At 50.7% G+C, this 26,467-nt stretch overlaps 2 protein-coding genes across 5 annotated transcripts; one reads left to right on the forward strand and one right to left on the reverse strand.

Annotated features, from left to right (window-relative positions):
- Positions 1–230: 230 nt before the first annotated feature.
- Slc66a2 (solute carrier family 66 member 2) lies at positions 231–25,956 on the reverse strand. 4 transcript variants are annotated; one of them, XM_042668334.1, is made up of 5 exons: positions 25,684–25,939; positions 18,142–18,275; positions 13,709–13,762; positions 2,312–2,528; positions 231–1,344 (listed from the first exon to the last, which is right to left on the reverse strand). In XM_042668334.1, the coding sequence occupies exons 1-5, from the start codon at positions 25,884–25,886 to the stop codon at positions 1,137–1,139; spliced, it is 816 nt and encodes a 271-aa protein (XP_042524268.1). In that variant the 5' UTR covers positions 25,887–25,939; the 3' UTR covers positions 231–1,136. The 4 variants fall into 4 exon arrangements, 3 of the variants coding, with proteins under 3 accessions (XP_042524268.1, XP_042524269.1, XP_042524270.1); XR_006145582.1 differs by lacking the exons at positions 231–1,344; positions 2,312–2,528 and adding exons at positions 2,536–5,650; positions 6,280–7,295 and having other exon boundaries at positions 25,684–25,956; XM_042668335.1 differs by lacking the exon at positions 13,709–13,762 and having other exon boundaries at positions 25,684–25,937.
- Positions 21,233–21,956, forward strand: LOC122097757 (chromobox protein homolog 3-like). Its single transcript, XM_042668337.1, has one exon. It carries the CDS (start codon positions 21,272–21,274, stop codon positions 21,890–21,892), a length of 621 nt encoding a protein of 206 aa, XP_042524271.1. The 5' UTR covers positions 21,233–21,271; the 3' UTR covers positions 21,893–21,956.
- Positions 25,957–26,467: the final 511 nt, after the last annotated feature.

A 26,467-nucleotide genomic window follows, 5' to 3' on the forward strand; every position in this document is an offset into this window, starting at 1 on the left:
CCTCCAAACCTATACCACCCACCCTGCCCTACACTTATGCCACCAGCATCTTGTCTCTCCCCAAGCCTGTGCCCTCCCCCTCTACCGCCCCCCAAACTTGTACCACTCTTCCTTCCCCCTACCCCAAGCCCATACCTGAGGCCCAGCCCACTCCTCCCTCTTCCACCAGTCCACGTGCTGACTCCTCTCGCCCCCCCCCCCCCCCCATCCACAGTCATGGACTCGGTTGCTCCAGGGTACATTCACTCAGCAGCCACCAAGCGTGCAGCTGGTGACATTTTAATTGTGAAGCAATTACCTCTACAGACATATGCCTTCATTTAAAAAAAATAGACATCTTCAAAGCATCTCAGAGGCTAAAGAGCTAAGCAGGAGTCTGAATGCTCAAGAGTCTCTGAAGGAAAGCTGAGGTGGAGCAACACTGACTCCACCAGCCGCAGCCAAGCCCCATTAGCTGTCAGGGAGTCTTTGCTGACCAGACAGCCACAGCATGCACACAGAAGCAACCCCTTCCACCCAGCAGAGGGAAAATGCCGCTGTGGGAGGCATCTAGAACATTCTGGTCTAGGAGCTGACAGGTCAGCACAGGGCTGTTGAGTGCCGTGCAGCCTCATGGCAAACAGAGAAAGAGAACACAGTAACAGATTTCAAGCCAGCGGCTCCCGCCACCCCAGACACAGCCGACAGCTGTGGAACACTGGTCTCCAGCAGCCGAGACCTGCTCTGTCCAAGGAGCCACAGGCCACCAGGCAAGAAGACCTGGGGAGACTGGATGGTGGGCCGGGGTAGAGAAGATTACGGGGCCTGTGGCCCTTCCAGGGGACCAAGAGCCTGGTTCAGGGCTGGGCCAGTATTTTCTGAGAGGACGAGGATTGCCATTTCCATCAGCTTAGAAACACGCCGGCCAGCCCGGGCTTTGAGATGTGCTCTCACCATCCTGGTGACAGCTGAAGGTGAAGGAAGAGCAGCCCTGGCCCCGGGCACCCAGCACCCCAGGCAGACACTGGCGGAGAGACCAGCACCTGGTCTCCGTCGGCCCACCCGCTCTGTGCTGCCCACAGCAAGGCAGGCCCGGGAACACAGGCGGCTGGCCAGCACCAAGCCAGGGTGACATGTCCCTGTCTCCCCTGGACAGCTCACAAGGCCTTGGCGCTGACAGGATGCACTGCATGGGGCACCGGCTTCTGAGGGTGCCGGGCAAAGGCGTAGGCCTGGCCCAAGATGGCTAGGTCCACCAGCACCTGCAGCAGCCCACAGACAGAGAACTGCAGGGGTGCGCCGTTGAGCAGAAAGTAGGCTGTTTTGAAGGTATCGCCACTCGTCCACATGAGCACCATCTTGAGACTGTGAGAAAACAAGGAGGTCAGCACTCACCCAGGGGGCCAGGGTGAACCAGAGGGGGGGAGGGGGCCACACCAGGAAGGGGAGGATGAAGCACAATCTGAATCAGACTTGTGTTACCTACCTAAGCCACTGGCTCAGAGAGAAGAGAGCACAGGGCCTCGGGTCTCCAACCCCACGAGAACCACAGCACAGCTTAAACAGCCTGGCTTCAAGGACACCAGAGCCTCACTGTCAGACAGCCTCTCCCCCAGGCTCCTCCGTCCCAGCTAACAGCACCTCACCAGATGCTGAGGATGCAAACCAACAGAGAGGCCAAGGTGTCCCACACAGTGGGAAGCTGCTGCCTCGGGCCTCCTCCCAGCTAAGAGGGAAGGAAATTTCCATGAGCAGAAACAGATGGGAGCTTTTCCTTTGAGCATGTCTGGGTATCATTCCTCCTCTGCACTTGGCCAGGTGCAGCCAACACAGGCATGACTTTTCTCACACAAATCTACTTGCAGGGCCCACGAGCCAGTTAGCTGCAGAGAAGGGTGTGCGCCAGCCCCCGGCAGGGGGACCCTGGGATGGTCTGCATGCTCAACTGCCTCCCCCCACCCCAATGTGTCACCCCTTGGCGCATGCCTTCTTTCCTGGCAGAGCCTGGGGGGAAAAATGAAGTGTGGCTCAAGTGGTAGAGCACCAGCCATGAGCAAAGGCTGTGCAAGAGTAAAAAGGCTGAATGACAGTGAGAAGCCTTGTGTTCAAGCCCAGTACTGGTGGGTGGGTGCATGCATGCGTACGTACATGCATACATACATTCGTGCATGTGTGTGTGCATATGCATGTACACACACACATACAACCTGTGGAAAAACTGTCTCAATCAACCCCAGCATGCCATTTTAGGTGCCCAAGGAAGACCAGCACAGAGCCCCAGCCTCATACTGCTCAGAGCAGAGCAAGGACTCCACCGATCTGGGGCACCTACCTCATGCCTTCTGTGGAGCGGTGGCAGTGGTTCCGGTACAGTTGCGGCACGCCCAGCATCGCTTCGGTCAGCACAGCAAAGAAGCCCAGCGTCTCCACAAACAGGGCAGAGTCGATGGACAGGTAGGTGATGTAGCCGGCCACGCCCGCGAAGGCCAGCACACACTGCACATAGTCTGCAAAGCTGCTCCAGCGCCAGAAATGGTGAGGGTCGAGGTCTGGGGAGAGAGAGTCATCTCAGCTAGGCAGGCAGGCTGGGCGCAGGCAGCCCCATACACGGCTGAGATGCGGATGCCAAGTTGGTGTGTGCAGAGGGGCAGCAAGAGACCAGTGTGGGTGAGGTCAGCCTGGGTTCACCAGCAAGGTGGGCTCAGTAGAGGGAGAGATAGGAACCAGGAACAGGTTGAGCTTAGTGTGAGGAAACTTGACAGGCAGCGGTGCAGGCAGCATAAGGAGAGGTGGTGGTCGTGGCCAGTGTGAGGACACGAGGTCAAGGTCGTGGTCAGCGTGAGGACACGAGGTCAAGGTTGGTGGCAGGATGTGAGAGTCAGTGTAGTGAGATGCAAGCTGAGTGTGTTCTGATCAAAGCATTAAGTAATCATTTTGGTTGGAGTCTATGTAACCCAGGCTGGCCTTGAACTCTTGATCCTCCTGCCTCTGCTTCTTGCGTGCTACGGGATTAAGGGCGTGTGCTACCACCCCAGCCTGTTAAAGGACCTACTATAAACTCAACACGAAAGGTGCTGGAATTCTTTACCCTTCATTTTAGTAGTTCTGGGAAACACTATAGTGCGACTAAGACTGATAGGGAGCCTCTGGAGGGCCCCCCTGGTTAGAACTCCTGAATCTGAGTTAAGCTCGTGCCTTGGATGTGGCTCACGTGCAATAATAGTGGCTCCCACCTCCGGGGGGCTCACACGCAATAATAGCAGCTCCCACCTCCTGGGGCGATCCTGCTGACTGCCGTGACAAGCGTGCGTCTGTGGGAAGGCTCCATCCCTAAACAGTTGCTATCCCTGCACAACTGCCAGAGTGGGGTCTTTCCCCACATGGCTTGCACAGAAACCACTAACACCAATGAGTGGATTATCCTGCCCTGGCTCACTCGAGGGAGAGTTTAGAGTGTGCAGAGGCAGTCCGAAGAACCCCCAGGAGTAGCAAAAAGCCTGCAGGGAGCCAGACAGACCGGCTTTGAGGGCTCAAGCTCAGAGCTGCAGAGCTCTGCGGGTGGGGTGCAGGTGGATGGGGGGGGGGGGGGGCGGCGAAAGACTGGACTCCTGGGTTCCTTCTGGACTCTCCCAAGCCTGAATTGTTTTGTGAGGATATTTTTAGGACTGGGCTCTCAACTGGGGGTTGAATCTAGGTCTTCATAAATGTTAGACAAACTTTCGACCACCTACAAGCTCTCTCACATTCCAACTCTGAGTGCATTTTTAACAAACAAAGCTTCTACCAGGTAATGGCGTGAAAAGTAGGTGTTCTTTCAGGTTCTGACTGCAATAGAACTGCAGCTCTGGGTTTTTCAGAGTTCAGCCTGTCCCAGGAGTGGCCCCTCTGCATCCAAACAGTACAAGTAAATCCCCGTGAATCTCTCTCTGCCAAATGTGGTGGGCAGGGGTCCTAACTTCAGGTACTCAGAATTAACACGGGAACAGAGGCTGATGCTACCCAGAAATGTATGATGAAGTCCATCTACTATTATAAAAGAAAGAAGATCGAGCTTGAAGAATCACAGCAAGAACGCACCCTCCACATTATCTGCCAGGTGGCATTTTTTGTGCCTCACATACCATCCAGCATGGGGTCTGCTACCCACCTTATTTCTCAAGCTCCAGGTTGCCACCCACCTCCCCACAGCCTAGCCCCTGAGTAATTCCAAGGCAAAGATCTGCCTTCCTGGAGTTCCTGCCTCCACCTGGGCAGAGTGCAGGCGCCCAGGCAGCTTACCAATCTGAAGGTGAAGCCAAGACAGGGCAAGTCCGGCCGGGGGCTGAAGCCCTGTGAGGGCCAAACACAGGCCAGGCCCTCGAGCTCTCAGTTCCCATCTGTGTGGGCTTGGCTAGCTTTTCTGCTGTGTGTCCCACATGCCCAGTGCTGCCATTCCCAACCCCGGCTCATCCTTGCTGTGGCTGGCAGGGTGGGTTCAGGGCTTCTCCCAGGTGAGTGAGCCAGGGCAGAGGTGTCAAAGGCAGAAGAGCTCACTCACTGCGGCCTCCATCCCACCACTCTATCACCTCTCCTTCACTCCTAGCCTGCAGGGAGAGCTAACTGCAGGCTTTCAGAGGCCAAGCAAATTGATGGCTGAATTTCTGCCTCTGGATGAGGTAGGCTGAAGCCAACAGACCCATGTGCCATCTGAATGCTAGCACTTGTGTCCAGGGACCCAGAAGTGGGAGCAAGGGCCTGGATGGAGGGTGCCTCCTGTCCATCCATACCTAGAGGCTGGACGGAGGATGCCTCCTGTCCATCCATACCTAGAGGCTGGACGGAGGCTGCCTCCTGTCCGTCCACACCTAGAGGCTGGATGGAGGATGCCTCCTGTCCATCCATACTTAGAGGCTGGATGGAGGGTGCCTCCTGGGCCCATCCACACCTAGAGCCTAGAGGCTGGACGGAGGGTGCCTGATGGGCCCATCCACACCTAGAGGCTGAGAGCAGGCTGGAAGAACACAGGAAGGCTGACTCTACAATCTAGCTTTACTTCCTAGAGACAGAAAAGCTGAGAAAAGCTTGAAAGAATAAAGACGATTTAAATGTCACTTAGATTTCTAGGGGGTGAGGAAGTAAATGCTCCATTGGCATGACCTGCAATAGCACAAAGACAAATGGCTAGTTAGGCGGAGTAGCTCACATTTGTAACTGTGACTGCTTTTAGGGGCAGAGATCAGACTGCAGGACACAAACTTCCAAAAACAGCAGGGCCTGGTGGCACACCCACTACCCAGGAAGCACAAAGTAGGAGGACTACAGTCTAGGAGAGCCTGGGAAGGAAACGTGAGGCTGTTTGAAAAATAACCATTTTTTTTAGAAAGCTGAGGGCTGGGACTGTGGCTCAGTGGTGAGTGCCTGCCTGGCAAGCATAAAGCCCTGAGTTCAACCTCCAGGACTGTCAGAAGAAAAATTAAAACGGACCAGGTACCAGACAGACATGCCTCCAAAGAAGACAAGGGCCAAGAAGCGCAGGGAACAATGCTCAGCATTGGTGGTGCTGTGGTGGCTATCCATCACACCACTTGAGAGAAGAAACGAAGCAAGTCCAAGCAGGAGTTTCCGACCTTCACCAGCCGATTCCTGCGCACCCATCCCAGAGATGCCATCAACCACTAAGCACAAGACAGCCCTGCAAGGGGTGAGGAGGCGCGTCTGAGTCTACTGCAGCCCACGGGCCCCCTCATGTGGCCACACTGGGGGAAGCAGGAACGGGCAAGGTGGTCTGAAGTGCCCTGTGGAGGAGGGCTGGCCTCTCTCCCCGGCCTCCTGCCCAGTGGCAGACCCTAAGACTACAAAGATAAACCTCAGAGACAGTAGGTGGATTTCACAGGAGCAAGGCAAGACACAGAGCCTCTGTAGGCCCTCCCGCCTCAACACCATGAGCTCCTGGGAGGCACCAGGGCCTGCGGCCCACCCACGTCAGCCCTGTCAGGGCCAGCAGAGGGCCTTGCCCTGGGATGACCACTGGCTTCCAACCACAGGTACCGGAGGTCAGGGATGCTCATGACCATGGAGAGGCCTCCTGGGAACAGTGAATCAAACAGCACCAGCACAAAGCAGGCCCCACAGGGCAAGCTGTTGAGGTCCATGCTAGAGGAGAGTGGGTGTCCTGCCAGTGCTACCTGGCAAGCAGAGCCACTTGCAGATAAGGGCCCACTTCTGACTCCCACAGCACCCATGCATCGCCACTGCCAACACAGTGAGAGAGGGTCTCTCATTGCCTGATGGTAGCCTGCCTGCCTCCTGCTCACAAACAACCTTGTGGACTGAGGAGTCAGAAGCCAGCAGCCACTTAGGATCCACATCTTCATTGGGGAATGTGGGGTGAGAAGAGAGTTTACACCGGAGCTTCTCCAGATCCAGACACTGAAGGAGCCAGACCATCTTGAAGACTGTGGGAAGCGGTCCCACAGTCCAGACAAGGTCAGCTCCAGCAGCACAGAGTGGCACTCATCTACCTGTGGGGAAGACACTCCCAGGAGCAAGGGGTGCCGAGGACATCAGATCCCCAACCAGATACCATCTGGGATACCCAACATGACAATGGAGCCGTGCATCCAGGACACGCAGTGATGATGGAGCCGTGCATCCAGGACACCCAGTGATGATGGAGCCGTGCATCCAGGACACCCAGTGATGATGGAGCCGTGCATCCAGGACACGCAGTGATGATGGAGCCGTGCATCCAGGACACGCAGTGATGATGGAGCCGTGCATCCAGGACACGCAGTGATGATGGAGCCGTGTACCTAGGGCACCTGAAGCAATGGTGGAGCCATGCATCCTGGACACCTGACATGACGATGGAGGCATGTATCTGAGACACTTGAAGTGACGATGGGAGCTGTGCATCAGAGGCACCTGCTGTGATGGTAGAGCTGTGCATCCTGGACACCTGACATGGAGCTAGGCATCCAGGACACTCGATATGATGGAGCTGTGCATCCCAGGCACCTGATGTGAGGATAGAGCTGTGCATCCTGGGCACCTGGTACATCCCAGGCACCTGACATGATAGAGCAGTGTATCCCAAACACCTGACATGATGATAGAGCTGTACATTCCGGATACTTGATGTGATGATGGAGCGGGCATCCTGAGCCCCTGACGTGATGATGGAGCTGTGCATCCCAGGCACCTGACATGATGATGGAGCTGTGCATCCCAGGCACCTGACGTGATGATGGAGCTGTGCATCCCAGGCACCTGACGTGATGATGGAGCTGTGGATCCCTGGCACCTGACGTGATGATGGAGCTGTGCATCCCGGGCACCTGACATGACAGACCCAAACTAGCTCACATGATTCTGTCCAACAACCAGAATATGGAAGCATATCCACACTCTTCCTACTGTATCCTTAAGCCAGACAGAGACAGGCAGCGATCTGGCCATGGACTGTAGCAGCACAAAGTCCCCATGGTGGCAGAAGATATCTCTAAGCCAAGCACAAAGTCCCCATGGTGGCAAAAGATATCTCCAAGCCAAGCACTGGTGGCTCACTCCTTCAATCCTAGCTACTTGGAAGGTAGAAGCTAGGAGGATAGTGGTTCAAAGTCAGCCTAGACAGAAAAGTCCCAAGACCATTTCTCAATCCATGGCTGGGCACCATGATGTGCCCCCTCACCCCAAGCTCTGTGGAAGGCTGAGGTTAGAAGGCTCTTGGTATCAGGCAGCCCAATGAGAAAAGTCTGTGAGACTCCATCTCCATGAGGGAGAGCTGGATACAGTGACACACCTAGGATGTGTCATCTCCCATCAGAGATGATGGGAAGACTAGAGTAGGCAGACTGTGACTGAGGTGCACACCTACACACAGTGAGATCCTACCCTACAACCAACCAGTAAGAAATGACAATGGAGGCATCACCTGTGGTACGCCAGCCCAGCAATCTCATCTTGAGGAGGGGAGAGGAAGGGAATGAGAGGGAGGGAGGGAGGGAGTGCAGAGGCTCGGGGAGTGGCTGTCCAGGTGCAGCCAGCATCTTCCCTCTGCCTCCCCAACCCGCTCTGGGAAGACATTACACCGCAGGGGCAGGGCCAAGGTTCTGGGTGCCCATCATCCTGGTTCCAGTGTGCACAAGGAGGATAGGAGCTCCACATCAGAAGGAAGGGACAGATTGAGAACAGGGCCCATCTTCAGCACAGGGTGTTGTCCTGGGGGCGCTGCTGCCCTGGCCTCCAGGTCCAGAGCAGTGTCAAGAGCTCCACCCTGGGTGTGGGGATGAGCACCGAGAGCGGCAAGGCAAGGAACAAGCTCGTAGAGCCTCCAGGGTGCTGACAAACTGTGAGGAAGAAGAAGCCAGTAACCTCCGTGTCCAGTGACACAGAACCAGGAAGTGGGCAGCTAAGACATTTTGAAAGAAGAGCTGTGATCAATGACCATCTCTGTTCACTGTGGTGCAGGGCCCAGCTGCAGCAAGACCAATCATCAGAGCAAACACTATCGGCATGGAGGGCAAGGGCTGGAGCACAACAACAACCGGAGCACAACACCCAGAACTTAAAAGGGATGAGGCATCAGGGAAAGCCAAAGCCAGCCCAGCCCGTCAGAACTACCTGCTGGTGGTCAGGCTCAGAATCTCCCATCCAACCACTGTCCCGTCTAACCACTGTCCCAGCCGCTGTCCTGTCCGGCCACTGTCCCGTCCAGCTGCTGAAGCCACTATCCTGTCCACCACTGTCTCATAAAGCCACTGTCCCACCCAGCTGCTGTCCCATCCAGCCACTATCCAATCCAGTCAAATCAGGGCACCAGCAGACAAGTCAATCTTCCCCAGGCAGATCACTGCCTGCAGCTGCCACAATATGTACCTATAACGTCCACTTTAAACAAAAAGAAAATGGAGATCTGCAAAAGGCAGGAGAACGCCAGGTGCCGGTGGCTCACGCCTGTCATCCTAGCTACTCAGGAGGCTGAGATCTGAGGATCACGGTTCAAAGCCAGCCCAGGCAGGAACATCAATGAGACTCTTATCTTCAATTAACCACCAGAAAACCGGAAGTGGTGTGGTAGCTCAAATGGTAGAGCACAAGCCTTGAGTGGAAGAGCGCAGGGACAGCACCTAGGCCCAGAGTTCAAGCCTCAGGACCAACAATAACAAAAAAAAGCAGGAAAACATAACCAATGAATGATTAGGCAATAACAAAGCAATAGTGAACAATAATAAAGCAGGACAGTGGACACAAAATGTTTCTGATAAGACTTAACAATAAAACTTACCAAACATTTGGGCCGGAGATGTGACTCAAGCAGTAGAGCGCCAAGACTCAAGTTCAAAAACTAACAAAATCAGCCGGGCGCTGGTGGCTCACGCCTGTAATCCTAGCTACTCAGGAGGCTGAGATCTGAGGATCGCGGTTCAAAGCCAGCCTGGGCAGGAGAGACCGTGAGACTCCTATCTCCAATAAACCACCAGAAAACCGGAAGTGGCGCTGTAGTTCAAGTGGCCGAGCGCTCGCCTTGAGCTGAAGAGCTGAGGGACAGTGCCCAGGATCAGAGTTCAAGCCCCACAACTGACCAAAAAAAAAAAAAAAACTAACAAAATCCTCCCAAATAGCTATTTTATATACATGTAAGGAATTAAAGGAACCTAAAGCAATTAGAAAGAAGAGGCACAATGAAAGCGTCTCACCAAACAGAGAAAGAACATCAGCATAAGTAGGGAAATCATGAAGAACCCAGTAGGAATCCAGGGGAGGAAAACTATGAGTGAAGTCGTTAAGAACTAGACAGCAGACCTGAGTGGACAGATCAGTGTACTTAAAGATGGATCGTTTAGGGTTATATAGCGTGAAAAAACAAAGAAAATGCAAGAAAAAGAGAGGCTAAGAAACATGGGTCAAGATCAAGTGAGCAACATAGGAGCCACAGGCACCCTGAAGGAAGGGAAGGAACAGGAAAAATTCTCCAGAGATTGTTACTAAAAGTGGATGAAACTAGTAACCCATACATGCAAGCAGTCTAGTTAACTCCACAGAGATCCATCCACACCTTGACTCCCCACAGCCCAAGTGCTGAGTACCAGGGGGTGGGGAGGGATGGTAAAAACGGCAGGAGGACAATGACTTGACACAGGAAACCTAGAAAAAGTAACCTCTGACTTCTCATCAGATACCAGAGTCTAGAATGGCTAAGGAAAAAAGGACTGTTAGCCAAGATTCTCACACCAAGCAAAGCTTATCCTTAAAAATAAAGACTTCCTTTGACAAGTATGAATTGGGAGAATTTGTTGCCATCAGGAAACACTGAAGTTGGTTCTCTGTACTGGAAGCAAGTGACATCAGTGGTAAACTAAATGCATAGGTTAATAGTATACAAAGTGCAGGCTGATCCTTTCTTCTCTTAACTGACTTTTAAAGACAGCCACAGCTGGTGGCTTAGACCTGTAATCTTGGCCTTGAAATCAGGACCTGGGCACATATGTGAGTTTTTTTTACTTAAAGCTAGTGCTCTACCACTTGACTTCCAGCTTTTTGGTGGCAAAATGGAATAAGAGTTTCATAGCATTTCCTTCCTGGGCTGGCTTCAAACTGTGATCCTCAGATCTCAGCCTTCTGAGTAGGATTACAGGCGTAAGCCACCAGCACCTGGCAGTAAGATTTCCATATGTCACTAATTAGCATAAATTTGAAGGAATTAGCCTTAGAGTAACTATTAAAAAAGGAACTTCAAGTGGTGAAGGTCACTAAAGGAATTAAAATATACTGGGAAATATTCACTAATACAAAAGAAGGCAATAAAAGAACAATGGATTAAGGAAAAGTGATGGGCATGTAGGAAACAAAAAGTAAAATTGCGCCGGGCGTCGGTGGCTCACATCTGTAATCCTAGCTATTCAGGAGGCTGAGATGTGAGGATTTCGGTTCAAAGCCAGCCTGGGCAAGAAAGTTCGTGAAACTCTTATCTCCAGTAAACCACCAGAAAACCGGAAGTGGTGCTGTAGCTCAAGTGGTAGAGCACTAGCCTTGAGCTGAAGAGCTGAGGGACAGGGCTCAGGCCCAGAGTTCAAGCCCCATGACCAACCAAAAAAAAGTAAAATTGCAAGTGTAAATCCAGACCTTAAATATGAATCAAATATTAGACCGAAGGGCAAAACTGACAAAGTTTAAATCCTTATATGATGTCTTACACAGAATTCAGGTTTAGAGACATAAAATTTAAGTTAAAAGCTAACAATTAACCACTCAAATAACCACAGGAGATCTGTAGCAACGCTACTACCAGAACAGGCTTTACAATAAAAAGTACCACTAGAACAAAGAGTGACAAATCCATCAGGAAAATACAACAATCATGAATGTATATGTGCCTAACAAACGCCCCAAAATATATGAGGCAAAAACTGACAGAAATGAAAAAGGAGAAAGACCATTTAAAAATAGAGACTTCATTTATCTGCCTTTGTAATGGGTTCAACAATCAGGCAGATAATCAGGGAAGAGAGACTGAAGAACACTGTCAATCACTGACTGGACAGGGACCTCAGCTCTACCAACAGCAAAGCCAACTGTTTTCACACCCACATGGACAGGCCACACACTGGCCATCAAAACCAAGTTCAATTTAGAAGTACTGGAATCAAAGTGTGTTATGTTATACAATTACAATGGAATTAAAGTAGAAATAAATAGAAGAAATGTGGGAAGTTCATCAAATATGGACATTATTATCACATTCCTAAATGACAAATGGGTCAAAAAATGGAAGGAAATGAGAAACTAAGGTGAATAAAAACAGAACCACATAACCAAAACTCATAGTGCATTTCCAGAACTATTTACAGAGAAAGAGGGCTATAAGCAACTACATTTCAAAGTGAGAAAGAATAATACAGGCTGGGCACTAGTGGCTTACACCTGTAACTCTAGCTACTCAGATTTGAGGACCTTGGTTAGAAGCCAGCCCTGGCAAAACCTCCAAGAGACTTTTTTTCTCCAATTAGCTATCAAAAAAGAAAAAGGAAAAAAAAGCCAGAAGTAGAAGAGCCCTAGCCATGAGCACAGAAGTTTATGGACAGCACCCAGGCCCTGAGTTCACAAAGAAAGAAAGGAGGGGAGGGGGAAGGAGGGAAGGAAGGAAGAGAGGGAGGAGGGGGAGGGAGGGAGGAAAGAAAAGAAAGAGAAAGAAGGGAGGGACAAGAAAAAGGAAACTAGGAAAGAAAGCGAGGGAGGGAGAGAGGGAGGGAGGGAGGGAAAGAGATCAAGCTAACTCTCAATGTTACAAAACTGGAAAATGAGGGCTGGGAAGGTGGCTCAGTGATAGAGTACTTGCCTTGCATGCATGAGGCCTGGGTTTGATTCCTCAGCACCACATAAGCAGAAAAAGCTGGAAGTGGTGCTGTGGCTCAAGTGGTAGAATGCTAGCCTTGAGCTGAAGAGCTGAGGGACAGCGCCCAGGCCCAGAGTTCAGGCCCCACAACTAACCAAAACAAACAAACAACAACAACAAAAAACCTGGAAAATGAGCCACCTAAGTCCAACAAAGCAGAAGAAAACAACTAATAATTATTAGAGTAGAAAATAAAAATAATTATTAATAGAAAACAAAAAATAGAAAAATCAAATTTTGTTCCTTACAAAATAATAAAACGAGAATGATTTAATAAAAAAATTCAAATTGCCAGTTGAGAATAAAAGGATCATTATCAAATATTACAAAACGTAAAAGGTTACAAGAAAAAAAAATAGGAGATAGGAATCTCATGGACCCTAACATTGATGAATCTGGATTGATTTGTAACTAGAGACTGAATTCCTAACTTTTAAACCTTCCTGTAAAAAAAAAACCCAGGCCCAGATGAATTCACTAGATAAAAGAATTAACTCCAATTCTTCACAAACTCTCATATCCTAACTTATTTTATAAGTTATATCCTAATATTTAGGATAATATAGTCCTTATAATTAGGATATATTAAAATAAAGTCATCACAAGAAAACAACATACCAGGACAGGCATGGGAGGGGTGGGAGGAGAGCTCATGATTATAATCCTAGCTAGGAGCATTTCGGTTCAAGGCCAGCCAGGGCAAAAAGTTCACTAGTTCTCAGGTCATCAGAAAACATTGTGAGTGTTGGCACACACCTATTGTCCCAGCTCTGGCAAAAGGATAAACAAAAGGGTCTCTGCATAGACCGGCCCAGACAAAAAGCAAGACGCTATTAAAAGTAATGAAAGCAAAAAGGGCTGGGTATGTGGTTCCATGGTAGAGTGCCTGCCCAGCATGCACAAAACCCAGGGTTTGATCTTCATTATTTCAAGAAAATAAACAAAAGTTTCAGGATACAAGATCAATATGTAAAAATCAATGTTATTTCTACAAAGTAGCAATGAAAAACTCAGGGTGGAATTAGAAAGATTCCATTTTCAAAAAAAAAAAAAAAAAAGAAAGATTCCATTTTCAATAATATAAAAAGGAATTAGTTTGGAAAACATTTAAAGCTTACAATCTGGAATTTTCTCCACCCATCCTTCCTTCCTTTCTCCCTCTCACCCACACCCCAGCAGGCTCTACATACTTTTCACGGAAGCAGTACTGCTATGGCTGTGAGGGTGCTGTGGACAGGCCATGCTTGGTGAAGCCATTCGCTGAAAGGTAAGCGTGGATGGATGACTAGCAGAGACAAGCCGCAGGCAGTGACACAGAGCTAGCAGCAGTGGAGCCTCATGCAATGTAGTACATACCCAGATAGGACCGCGTGGGGGGGACTTTGAGTTCTTCGTCCTTACTGTCTGCAGCTACATTTAAAAAGGGAAAGAAGCAGAAAGAAAGAAGACAGAACAGACTGGTTTAAACGTTGGTGAACTGTTGTTGCACAGCAAAAGAACAAAAAACATTGGAACAGAAAGCCACACAAGACTTTTATTACTGTGCATTCAAAAATTCCCTTTCAAAGCCGTTCTCCAAAGCCGCCTTCTTCCAGTATTTGCAGGACAGTGCACGGGAGTAGGGAAAGAAATGTTACATAAAATGTAAGCTACTGCAGTGTCTCTATTTCTAGGCCATGAAGCCACGGCACTTGCTCTGGTGACAGAAACTCAAGCACACGGCAGCCAAGGCCAGTTTGCCCAGAGCTGAACAGTTTCTGCAGGCTCAGTGGCAAAGCTGTTCCAGATCCCACCCAGTGACGCGGCCCCTGTCAAAGGACAGCGGGGTCAGCACATGAGCTTCGCAGCACGGGCAGACACTCTGCCTGAGCACAAGTCTCCTACAGGGCAACCCAGGACACCACAGATTACTGGCCCTGGTTCAGGCTCCCTGCTAACGTGGCCCCAGCATAGCTGCCAAAGGCCCTCGGGGCCAAGGTGCCTGGGCAGCAGGCCGAAGCCACCAGCAGTTGGGGACCAAAGTGAACAAAACAGAAGTATGATCCCAGGTGGCGTGTCCCCTCCCAGTGCACTGTGGACTTTAAGTGGAAATGCCACAAGCAAACAGATAAAAACAAATACTAGATGACCTGTGCTGCCTGGATTTAGCAGACAAACCACCCTGATCATTGCAGGTAGTGCAAAGAGAAAGAGGGACCAGGAACAAACAGTGTCTCACTCCTGTAGTCTCAAATACACACACATCAGGAAGACAGCAGTTGGAGGCCAGGAGGAGAATAAAGTTAGCAAGATCCCATCTCAACCAAGAAGGTGAGAATCACCCTAGGTACCTGGAGTCATAGGTATGAAGATCTGGTCTAAGGCTCGTCTTGGTCTAAAACACTAGATCCTACCTAAAAATGAACTAAAGCAAACAAGGGTTGTGGAAGTAGCTCAAGCAATGTAGCACCTGCCCAGCAGCCTAATTCAAATCCCAGTACTGCTGAGAAAAAGTAATTTGTTTTATCAACAAAGGAGTTTTGGAAAGAAGCTGCAGATCCAAACTACTAAATTTTAAAAAGAAACGGAAGACATATCAACCAAAAATAACTGATAAAGACCTATCAACCATCACAGAATGCCTTAGCCTGGATCCCAAGCCAGGGAAACAAAAGTAGCCAAAAAGTTAGAAAATGAACTGGATATATACGATATATACAAGGTTTGTGAGCAGAAGTGAGGTGTCCAATTACAGGCTTAATTATGCTCTCCTGACTTTTGTAAATGTTACAAACTCTCTGTGATACACTTTGTCATTGATTGATTGAAGGTGCTCAAGTGGTAGAGCACCATCAGTAAGGGGGAAAAAGACCAGACAAAAATAAAACATGTTCCAGACAACCACACATGCACCCGTAGTCTGCCTCCAGAAAGATACCCTGAAACTCTGGAGCAACTCCCCTGGACCCCAAGCCACTCAAAGCCAAAGGGAGCCCCCTCTCCCCCAGCCCTGACTCCAAACTACACAGGGGCAGGGAAGTGGGGAAAGCAGTGAAATGGGGCATGTTTTAGATTGATCCAGTTTTGAGATTTATAAAAATTTTGTGATGGGCCACAACTGCAAAACAAAGAACCTGGAAAATGCCTAAAATGCTCACAGATGTCAGCTGCGGGCAGGGCTTACTCTTACTTCTACTTTATATTCCTCTGCCTTCTCCAAAATATCTCCAAAGTGTGCACTTTGCATGCTCTTTATGTTCAAACAACAAATCACATTGTTTCTAATTAAAACCTGCCCTTTCATTTCTTAAAAATAAGTGACTTTGCTGGGCGCTGGTGTCTCACACCTGTCATCCTAGCTACTTAGGAAGCTGAGATCTGAGGATCACCTTTCAAAACCAACTCTGCAGAAAAGTCTGAGACTCATCTCCAACTAACCACCAGAAAACCAAAAAGTGCTGTGGCTCAGAGCGGCATTGCGCCTTGAGCTGAAGAGCTCAGCCCAGCTCTGAGTTCAAGCCCCACAACTAAAAAATGAAAATTAGTGACTTGCAAAATTTAAATCTCTGTAAGACAGCTGGAGACTTTTTACTCCATCTGGCTACCCCATGAGGACACCGAACATGGCCTGTCCAAAAGCTTCTTCATAAATCATTCTTAATTTCAGACACTTTGCCTGCATTTGTGCCTCCGAGGTCCAAGGCAGACCTGCAGGATGTCTGCATTCTTGGGTGATACTCAAGAGTGTGTCTGGAACCAACAACCTTCTTTGGGAGGCAGAGCTGCTAACAGGGTCTTTCCTGGGACCATGCGGCAGCAGGATGAAGGACATGGCAGTGGCCTGATGCCAGACCAACCAACCCAGGTTTCTGGGTTTTCTACGCCCTCCCTCACAGTTCTGGAAGACGGAAGGAAGCAAATCCACAAATATCACATTAAAGCTACAGGTCCGAGTATGTTGGGGTATCTTTTTTTTTTGACACCTACATTGAGCATTTACTTTGTGCTAAGCTCCAGGCTCAGCTCTTTCCACCCGTTAAACACTTGATTTTTACAATAGCCTCTTGAGATAATATATTCCAAACATCTCTAGTTATAGATAAGCAGACGGAACTTATAGGAGATAGCCTGTAGCTATTTACTTGTAGCAAACAGACTACATTCAAACTCTGCTCTGACCACACACTTCTCAGAGTCAGATGAGGAAATGTGCTCCAGGTACTTCCTCATATCTGGAATACAGGAAGGGGAAGAGAAGAGCCAACTGTGGCCACGTAGACTATTCTCAAATCTCAAGTGTAAATCCTGAAATGAGATATAACAAATTCTGTTGACTACAATTTTTCAGGAAAATAGATGACATGAAAAACTAAGCAAATGTCAGAGCCTGACTCAAAGCAGACATGAAACTGGCCACTGTGGCTAGGCTGCTCATGAGGCTGAGATCTGAGGATGAAGCCGGCCCAGGCAGACGAATTCAAGCGAGTCATCTCCAACTAATCAGCAACACCTGAAGGTAGGGAGGAGCCAGGGAGAGAGAGAGAGGAGGCTGCCCAGGAAGCAAAGCCACAGTACCCACAAGGAATGCACTTCCCTGAACAGCCCCACACCATGCAGAGCCTGGCTAGCTCTGTCATAATTTAAACCCCATCATAACAGGAAGAGAACAGGTGCTCAGAGGAAGGAACAACAAGAACAAGTCATGGCCATCTGTGTAATTGCAGTAGTCTAACTGGTCTCAGTTATCAGAACAAGATGCTGACCTGCTTTCTACAAAAATGAGATGGTGCCATTTGTTTATCTAAACACAGGCTCATATAGAAACAGAAGGATCTTGTTAATGAGAAGAAAATAACGATCACAAATAAAAACATACAAGGGCTGGGAAGGTGGCTCAGTGGTAGAGCACTTGCCTTGCATGCCTGAGGCCCTGGGTTCGATTCCTCAGCACCACATAAGCAAAAAATAAAAAGCCGGAAGTGGCGCTGTGGCTCAAGTGGTAGAGCACTAGCCTTGAGCTGAAGAGCTGAGGGACAGCGCCCAGGACCAGAGTTCAGGCCCCACAACCAACCAAAAAAAAAAATTAAGAGAGAAATGGTTGGAAGCCTGGCTCAAGCAGTAGAGCACCTGTGTACACAGGTGAGGCCCTGGGTTAAATCCCCAACACTGCAAAGGGGTGCAGGTAGAGGAGGGAGTTGTTTCCATTAGAGAAAAAAGTAACAGGAAGTAAGCTTTAACCTTCCTGCACACGAGAAGTTTGTCTTCATACACGTTCACACCAGGCATGTCTGACTGGAAGGAACATTCGCAAAGGAGAAGGCAAAAGTAGGAAGTGTTTCTTGTTTGATGGGTGGCCTGGATCTGAGGCATGGCTGCACCTGCTAATAAGCACAATTGGGTCCACCTATACCCTACACAGGCAGAGCACGCAGAACCTGCTCTGGGGCAGGGAGCACCCACGCATAATTCTGGATACACAGCCAACAAGGTATGTGGGAAGGATGTGTCTGATGGCCAGGCTGTGCCTATAAGCTGTCACGTTGCTGGCTGGCTCCTGCTCCATCTTTCTGAGATAGAACAGAGTCAGGCCACGGAGTTGTTAACTCCTTGTCCAGATTCCTGCACAAAACTCTTATCTTGAATTATTTCACACAAAACACCATTTAATTTACTGTCCTTACAGATAACCACCATTTAGTGAAATGGAAGCTGCTTAGATAACACTGAAGTGGCCTTTCTTTCACCAAAGAACAGAAGACATTTTGTTTGCTGACTTAGTGAGACTTTATTTCAGACTGTTAATCACCCACCTGCAAAGGAGCGACGTTTTATGTTCAGCTCGTTGGCCACGCGGACTTCGGTGCAGAGTTTCAGCATCAGAAGCATGGTCAGGATCATGATTATGCTCTGCCACAGGAGCGGCGACTCAAAGTGCCGCCCGAACCTAGTGTGGAGAGGGTGTGGAGTCAGGAAGGAAGTGTGACAGGAGGCCCTGCTGGGGAACTGGTCCCAGCAAGCCCAGTGCCCCGGCACACCCAGTGCCAGAGAGCACGTGGCCCAACACTGCACTCCCACAGCACCAACAGAGAAGGCAGCCGAGCGAGTGGCTCAAACACCCGCAGCACTCCTGCCAATCGCCTGACCTCCACGCCCTCCCCCTCCCAGCCAGGAGCTTCTGGGCCTTCCTTCCCACTGATCTTTAACCAGTCACACCTCTCACCAACTTGGCCATAGGTTTTGCCCCTAAAAGGCAAAAGTACCACCCAGCATCAGGCCCAGCCTGAGGATCTCCACCTGTGTCCACTAGACCACGATGGAAGCCATGACACTCAGGACCTCATGCAGATCCAGTCCTACCCCTGGACTAGGAACCTTGGCTAACACTAGCTGGAAAGGTTGTTAGCACACTGAATTCAGATCTATACACAGCAAGGTTCCCGCCCTTTCCTAAAAACAGCAAGCCCCACAAATGCCCTGAAGTTCCTTTAGCCCTCTCCAGTCCCATCACCTCCCACTCAGAGGCCGGAGGCCTGAGTTACCTAAGGGAATGGCAGGCAGCTGAAGGCTGGCTGATTGCTACAGCTCTAGAGCCAGCACTTAGCAGACACAAGGCCCTTACCTACACAGGCCTGTGAACACCACCACCACAGGGTGAATTAGCAGACACCAGTTCACTGGGGCAAGTATAGTAAGGTCTTACTGACCCAGGGCTAACACCAAGCTTGCTCAGGGGTAACTATCCCACCACACCATCCACCTGGCTGCAAAGATAAAGAACTCACCAAGGCAGAAGAGTCTGTGAGACTTATCTGCAATAAACCACCAGAAAACCGGGAGTGGTGCTGTGGCTCCACATGGTAGAGTGCTAGCCTTGAGCAAAAGAGCTCAGGAACAGCGTCCCACAAGTTCAGGCCCCACCACTGACAAAAAACAAGTATTCCACAAGACCGTTGTAGTGGTGTGTGCCAGTAACCCTGGTACTCAGGAATTTGCAGTCCCACCAGGTCAGCCTGAGCCACATAGCAAGACCTTGTCTCAAAATAAGAGCAAAAAAGTAGCTTTCTGATGAATGACCCAACAGTCTGAGTAAGAAGTCAGGTGAACATCTCAGTCACAGTAGCCTCAAAGCAAAACAACAAAAAAAAGCCTGGGAAGAGATCTTATAACTAAGGAGACAAAAGACTTCTATAGTGAAAACTACAAAACGTGGAAGAAGACAGTAGACTATGGAAAGACCGCCCATGCTCATGGATTGCCAACGTTAATATTGTGGAAATGGCTGTACTACTGAAAGAAATCTACAGATTCAAAAGTCTCCACCAATCACCATGCCATCAGTCACAGAAATAGAAAAATCAATCCTAAAGTTTGTATGTAAACATAAAAGACCTCAAACAACCAAAGAAATCCTGAGTAAGTAGAATAATGCTGGAGGTATCACAATACTTCAAACTATACTACAGAGACACAGTTACAGAAACAATATGGTACTGGCACAAAAAGCGGTGTAGACCCTGAGTTGCCAGAGCCTCAGATAAGTCCACACAGCCACTGTTGTGCGGTAATTATGCTTTAAATCAGATATAAATCCAGTCCCAAGAAAAAGAGAAACCACATTTTGAGAGGTACAATTTTGGAGTCTTTATTGGAGCGCTAGCAGTCTGCAGTCCTGAGCCCTGAACAGAGCTTGCACCAAGTTTTTAAAGACAAAGGTCACATGTTGGGTGGAGACCAAGCATCAGCAAAGCCTGAGACAAACCAGCCCCAGAGCTGGGCTCCTCAGGGCTGGTCAACTTGTTTGATGTATTCACATTTCCTCAAGGCTGCCCCTCTGCCTCTCCACCCCTCCCGGCTCTGCTAACTGATCCAGGCATCCGCAATTCAGAGGAGGGCTCTAGTCACCTTTAGTCCTTGGAGCTGGGTGAACGGCACCCCATCTCCTGACTAGGTCCAGGATATGTGAAACCAACAGCACCCAGCACCTGGACAGAAGACAGGATGGCTCACACGAACATTAAAGACAGGCTGTGCAACAAATGGTACTGGGAAAACTGTCTGTCTACATTCAGAACACTGAAACGAACCCTGCCTCTCACGAGCTGAATAGCAGATGGATCAAAGATCTGAATGTAAGACCTGAACCTTTGAAACTGCTACAAAGAAAGCATAAAGGCCCAGGCAGAGGCCATGACATTCTGAAGAGCACTCCAGGTGCTCAGGAAATAGGAGCAAAAACTGACAAATGAGATGGCATCAAATTAAAACGCTTCCTCACGGGGTGTTGGGCACTTAATGTCTGTAATCCTAGCTAAGCAGGAGACTGAGATTTGAGGATCATGGTTTGAAACCAGCCTGGGCAAGAAAATCCTTGAGACACTTATCTCCAACCAGCCACCAAAAAGCCAGAAGTGTAGCTGTGGCTCAGGTGGCAGAGTGCTAGCCTTGAGCAAAAGAACTCAAGGACAGTATCCAGGCGGCTCTGAGTTCAAGACCCAGGACTGGCAAAACAATTTTCAGAATGAAGAGACATCCACAGAAAGGTAGACAAACCTTTACAAGATATTCATGTTCACTTGAAAAAGTATTAACAATCAAATGTTCAACATTCTTAGCCATATAGGACATGCAAATCAAAATAACAGAATCCATCTCAGCCCAGGAAGAATGACAGTCAAGAAAAGAAACAGCAAAAAAAAAAAGAAATGTTCTCATTATCTTGCCCATGTAATTGTAACCCCTCTGTACAGTATTTTCACAATAAATAAATAAAGCTTAAAAAGAAAAAGCAAAAGCTGGCAAGGAAGTGGTGGAGGGAGGTACTTTATGCTCTGCTGGTGATAACATAAATGAAGGCAGACACATTGGAAATCAGGATGAAGGGTCCTTAAAAAAGAATAAGCCAGTCGGATGTGACTGGAGCTGGAAGCCCGCGGGCCGTAGATGCTGCTGCTGCTGCAGGATCGCGACCCGGAGCATCTGAGTAATAGCTCTTCAAGTCTACAATTAAAAATGGCCTCTAACAAAACTACATTGCAAAAAATGGGAAAGAAACAAAATGGAAAGAGTAAAAAAGTTGAAGAAGCAGAGCCTGAAGAATTTGTTGTGGAAAAAGTACTGGACCGACGTGGAGTGAATGGGAAAGTAGAATATTTCCTGAAGTGGAAAGGATTTACAGATGCTGATAATACTTGGGAACCTGAAGAAAATTTAGATTGTCCAGAATTAATTGAAGCATTTCTTAACTCTCAAAAAGCTGGTAAAGAAAAGGATGGTACAAAAAGAAAATCTTTATCAGACAGTGAATCTGATGATAGCAAATCAAAGAAGAAAAGAGATACTGCTGACAAACCAAGAGGTTTTGCCAGGGGTCTAGATCCTGAACGAATAATTGGTGCCACAGACAGCAGTGGAGAATTGATGTTTCTCATGAAATGGAAAGATTCGGATGAAGCTGACTTGGTGCTGGCAAAAGAGGCGAATATGAAATGTCCTCAGATTGTAATTGCATTTTATGAAGAGAGACTAACTTGGCATTCTTGTCCAGAAGATGAAGCTCAATAATTGTTTGCATTGTTTTTTATATATATTTATACATATATATAAAATCTGAGTCTTGGTTTTTGAATTAATGGTGTGAAACAATAACTACATTCTAAAGAAAATCAAGTTTGATAATGGTTTTGAAAGTAGTATTGGGGGAGTTGTTGAGTTTTTTGGGTTTTTTCCCTCAATAGCACTGGTTACTTTAAACAAATATAATAAAGGCTTTCTGTAGTTGCTTCTTTTATCAGAAAAGAAAAAAAAAAAAAAAAGAATAAGCCAGCCAGGCGCCGGTGGCTCTAGACTGTAATCCTAGCTACTCAGGAGGCTGAGATATGAGGATGGATGTTCAAAGCCAGCCCTAGCAGGAACAACCGTGAGACTCTTATCTCCAATAAACCACTAGAAAACCGGAAGTTGCGCTGTGGCTCAAGTGGTAGAGTGCTCACCTTGAGCTGAAGAGCTGAGGGACAGCTCCCAGACCCAGAGTTCAAGCCCCACGACTGACAAAAAAGAAAAAAAAGAATAAGTCAGGCTTATTTAATTTTATAAGTGAGCCTTAGTATAGGCTTGCACCTGTAATCCTAGCTAATCCTACCATTTGAAGCCAGCATGGGCTTCTCTACTCCAGCAAAAAGCTGAGTTTAGCCAGTAGCTAGCTGGTGGCTCATACCTGTAAACTTAGCTGCTTAAGAGGATGAGATCTGAGGATTAGTTCAAAGCCAGCCCAGGGAAGAAAAGTCTGTGAGACTCATCTCCAATTAACTAACAAAAAGTTGGGGGTGAAGGTGTGGCTCAAGTGGCAGAACACTAGCCTTGAGTAAACAAAGCTCAGGGATGGCACCCAAGCCTTGAGTTCAGGCTTCAGGACTGGCACCAAAAATTTGGGGCTCTCATGTCAAGAGTGCCTGCTGAGCAATGTGTGAAGCCCTGGGTTCAAACCTCTGTACTAGCAGAAAAGAGGGGTTGTTCATGACTGCAGTCTCAGTTTGCTATGGGGCACAGATGAAGAGATCATGGTTTAAGGCTAGTTCGGCCAAGTTATCGAGACCACATCTCAACAAAAGAAAAGTGGATACGGTGATATAGGTCCTTCACTCCAGCCACAGGGAAGGTAAGTAGGACGATCACTTCTAGGAGCTGTTCTTGCTGTGTGTATCCTATCACGCGATCACACAACGCTGAGATGGTAAAGGCGGCATGTGGTGCTGCTTCCTAACAGGCCAGCATCCCAGCAAAAATGAGGCACTTGGAGAAAGCCAAGGCTTGTGTTCCTCCTTGTGCCACTCCCTGAATCAGAGCGCTTCGGGTTCACAGTGAAGAAAACAGTGCTGAAAACCAGCAGATCTGAGTGTTTAGCTGACAAGATAAAGACAACCTAAGTAGGAAACAAAATTAAAAAAAAAACAAAACACAACTTTCCCCAAAAGATGCACAAAAAGGCCACAATAAATAGGAACTGTTTTCAATACTACTAAATTTTTTAGGGTAACCAAGGAAAGATGTCACCTCTTCCTAAGTGTAATGACAGCTGCCTGTCCTAGCAAGGACATGTGAGCGGTGGGTGGGCACAGCACCTCTGAGAGCGGGCAGCACCCTCCCCCAACCCCCCCCCCCCCCCCCCCCCGATCCACAGGCTCTTGAAGACGCGGGGACACCGCAGCCCAAGTGGAATCACACTGTGGGTACGTACAAGGTCTGACCAAGTCTAGCATTTGGTTCTACAGAGGACAATTTCTGTAAGTCCCAAAGTAACATAGAAACTGGGGTGGAAGAGAAACTGTGCTCTACCCTATGCAATGTGAGGTCAACATCTCCAGCAGAGCGTTACCACGGACTGGACACAACCAAGACATGCCCAGCAGAACGTTACCACAGACTGGACACAACCAAGACATCCCCAACAGAGCGTTACCACAGACTGGACACAACCAAGACATCCCCAACAGAGCGTTACCACAGAATGGACACAACCAAGACATGCCCAGCAGAGCGTTACCACGGACTGGACACAACCAAGACATCCCCAACAGAGCGTTACCACGGACTGGACACAACCAAGACATCCCCAGCAGAGCGTTACCACAGAATGGACACAACCAAGACATGCCCAGCAGAGCGTTACCACGGACTGGACACAACCAAGACATGCCCAGCAGAGCGTTACCACAGACTGGACACAACCAAGACATGCCCAGCAGAGTGTTACCACAGAGTGGACACAACCAAGACATGCCCAGCAGAGCGTTACCACGGACTGGACACAACCAAGAGCCCAGGCCAGCAATGGCTGAGGCTGAGCATCACAGCCAGTACCCCATCAGAGTGAGACCCAACAATTTAGCTGTGGAGTTCCTGAGGCTCTGAGCCCTGGCCCTGTGGTCCACCTATTCACGCACCCACCCTGTCTCTCTCCACTGCTAATGTAAGCAGGGTCTGGCAAGCATTCATTAGCTATAAGGACCCTATGGCCCCACACTTTTCTGACAACACAAATGCCAAATCTGCCTATGGCCAGGCGTTTCACGGAGTGTGACCTGAATAGAGCAACATTAAGAGAATCTGAAAAAGAAAGGGCAAGAAAGCTACTAAGTTTCTGAGTTAGCCCCTTCCTGCTCCTGCAGGTTCTGGGCCTAGGAAGAGGGTTACCTGGTCTCAGGGGAGCGGAGCTGAGGGCTGTCATCCCAGCCTACCGCGGCTGGGCCTGCTCTCCTCTACCCTGCGGAACCCACAGCCACACGTGTGCACGCACACGTGCCAGGCCCTGCTCCTGCCAGAGCAGCCCTGGCACCTCAGGCCAGGCCTGCACCTCGGGAAGCCTTGGCACCGTGAAGTCAGAGTGCTGACCTGAGAAGTGTGGACAAGGGTGGAGGCCACTAGAGACAGAGGCGCGATAGATGGTCCCATCAGGTGAGCAGCAGGGTCTAGAGAGGAAGCAGCATGCTGGGAGCTGCTCACACTTCGGTCGCCTTCATCCTGTGAGGAGCAAGGAAGATGCGCCCCGGCAGCTCCACGAGAGGCCCTGGCCCTCTGCCCCTCTCCTCCTCTTCCTTCCCGGGCCTCTAGGTCACACAAGGGCCCGGGCGTCCGTGTGTCCTTCCGCAAGCAGCCGGGGGCCTGTGTGGCTCGGGCGGCTTCAGGTGTGGTTTTGCAGAAAAGGGACACTGTGGGCAGGGCTGCGCTCGGGTGCGGCCCGGAACCGGCCTCCAAACAGATGCTCGGCGCCACGGTGTCCCACAGGGGGAGCCCTGGCCTGGGAGCCCGGGGGGCGCAGTCTCAGGTTCTTCTCCCCGACTCTGCAGACCCTGACCCAAGTGTCGCGTGTCCCGTGTGACTTCGCAGTGAAACGCGGCGCCTTTCCGCGGGCGGAGAGCCCAGCGCGCTCCCCACCGGCTCCCACCACCCGGGCCTGAGACCCGGGGAGCCCAGCGCGCCCCCCACCGGCTCCCACCACCGGGGGCCTGAGACCCGGGGAGCCCACCGGCTCCCACCACCCGGGCCTGAGACCCGGGGAGCCCACCGGCTCCCACCACCGGGGGCCTGAGACCCGGGGAGCCCACCGGCTCCCACCACCGGGGGCCTGAGACCCGGGGAGCCCACCGGCTCCCACCACCGGGGGCCTGAGACCCGGGAGGCCGTGTCCGGGCTCCTCAGACGGGATGGGACGGGCCCTCCAAAGCAGCCCGGCCGGGGACGAGCCTCAGGCGCAAGCCGAGGCGGCCGGGCCGCGCTGCCCCGAGACCCGCGCAGGGTCCCCACGCGGGTGCTGCGCGGCCCCGCACGGCCCCTCGCCCGCCCGGGACGGCGCTCACCAGAAGAGGATGCGCAGGATGTTGGCGACCAGCAGCACGAGGCACACGTGCGTGGAGAAGCCGTCGGCGCTCTGCGTGCGCCGGATGTCGCGGTACTGCGGGATGTAGGGCACCACGCCGCCGAAGACCATGGCGCCCGCCGCCGCCCACGACAGCAGCCGGCGCAGCGGGGCCAGGAGCCCGTCCGCGCCCGCGGCCTCCATCGCGCCCGACCCCGGCCGCCCTGCGGGAAGGGGAGGCTGCGTCGGGGTCCGCGAGGGCCGGGCGGCGGCAGACCCGCACTCCCGCGAACGCGCCGCGCCGGCCCGAGCGTCCGTGCGTCCGTGCCGCGGGCCGAGGCGCGCCGGCCCGGCCGCTGCGTCACAATGGAGGCCACGCCCACTCGGCCCGGCGGCGGCGCCGCGGGGTCCTAGCGCGCTCCGCCGGGACGGCCGGGCCGGGCGGGGAGCGGGGCCCGGGCGCCGGCTGGGAAGCGCCCGGGACCGGGTTGCAGCGCTCGGGCCAGCGGCACCGCTGGCGGCCTCTCCGGTGTACGTGGTGCCGGGAGTCGGACCCGGGGCCCTCGCCCGGCGCCCGGCCTCCCCGCCCGCCCCGCTCCCGGGAACCCCGGCTCCGGCGGGCAGCCGGCGGCGACCTCCCGATCCTCAGGCCTTGGCCTCCCGAGGAGCCCGAAGGGCCCGGGAGTCTGGGCAGCCCGGGCCCCGGGGCCCCCAGGCCCCCGGCCTCGGTCGTGTAAACGGGGCTCTATGCCCAGCCTCCCTTCCCCGAGAGCCGAGCCGAGCCG

Source organism: Dipodomys spectabilis, unplaced genomic scaffold (genome assembly GCF_019054845.1).
Source record: "Dipodomys spectabilis isolate Male_0828 unplaced genomic scaffold, ASM1905484v1 ptg000432l, whole genome shotgun sequence".
Lineage (NCBI taxonomy): Eukaryota > Metazoa > Chordata > Mammalia > Rodentia > Heteromyidae > Dipodomys > Dipodomys spectabilis.

Bases quoted from the DNA above. Each gene is read 5' to 3' on its own strand.
- LOC122097757 (XM_042668337.1), top strand. From the start codon at position 21,272: ATGCTGCTGCTGCTGCAGGATCGCGACCCGGAGCATCTGAGTAATAGC.
- Slc66a2 (XM_042668334.1), bottom strand. From the start codon at position 25,886: ATGGAGGCCGCGGGCGCGGACGGGCTCCTGGCCCCGCTGCGCCGGCTG. The intron at 18,276-25,683 runs GTGAGCGCCGTC...TCTCCACACTAG, and splicing joins ATCCTGCGCATCCTCTTCTG to GTTCGGGCGGCACTTTGAGT. The intron at 13,763-18,141 runs GTGGGTGATTAA...TTTTAAATGTAG, and splicing joins AAAACGTCGCTCCTTTGCAG to CTGCAGACAGTAAGGACGAA.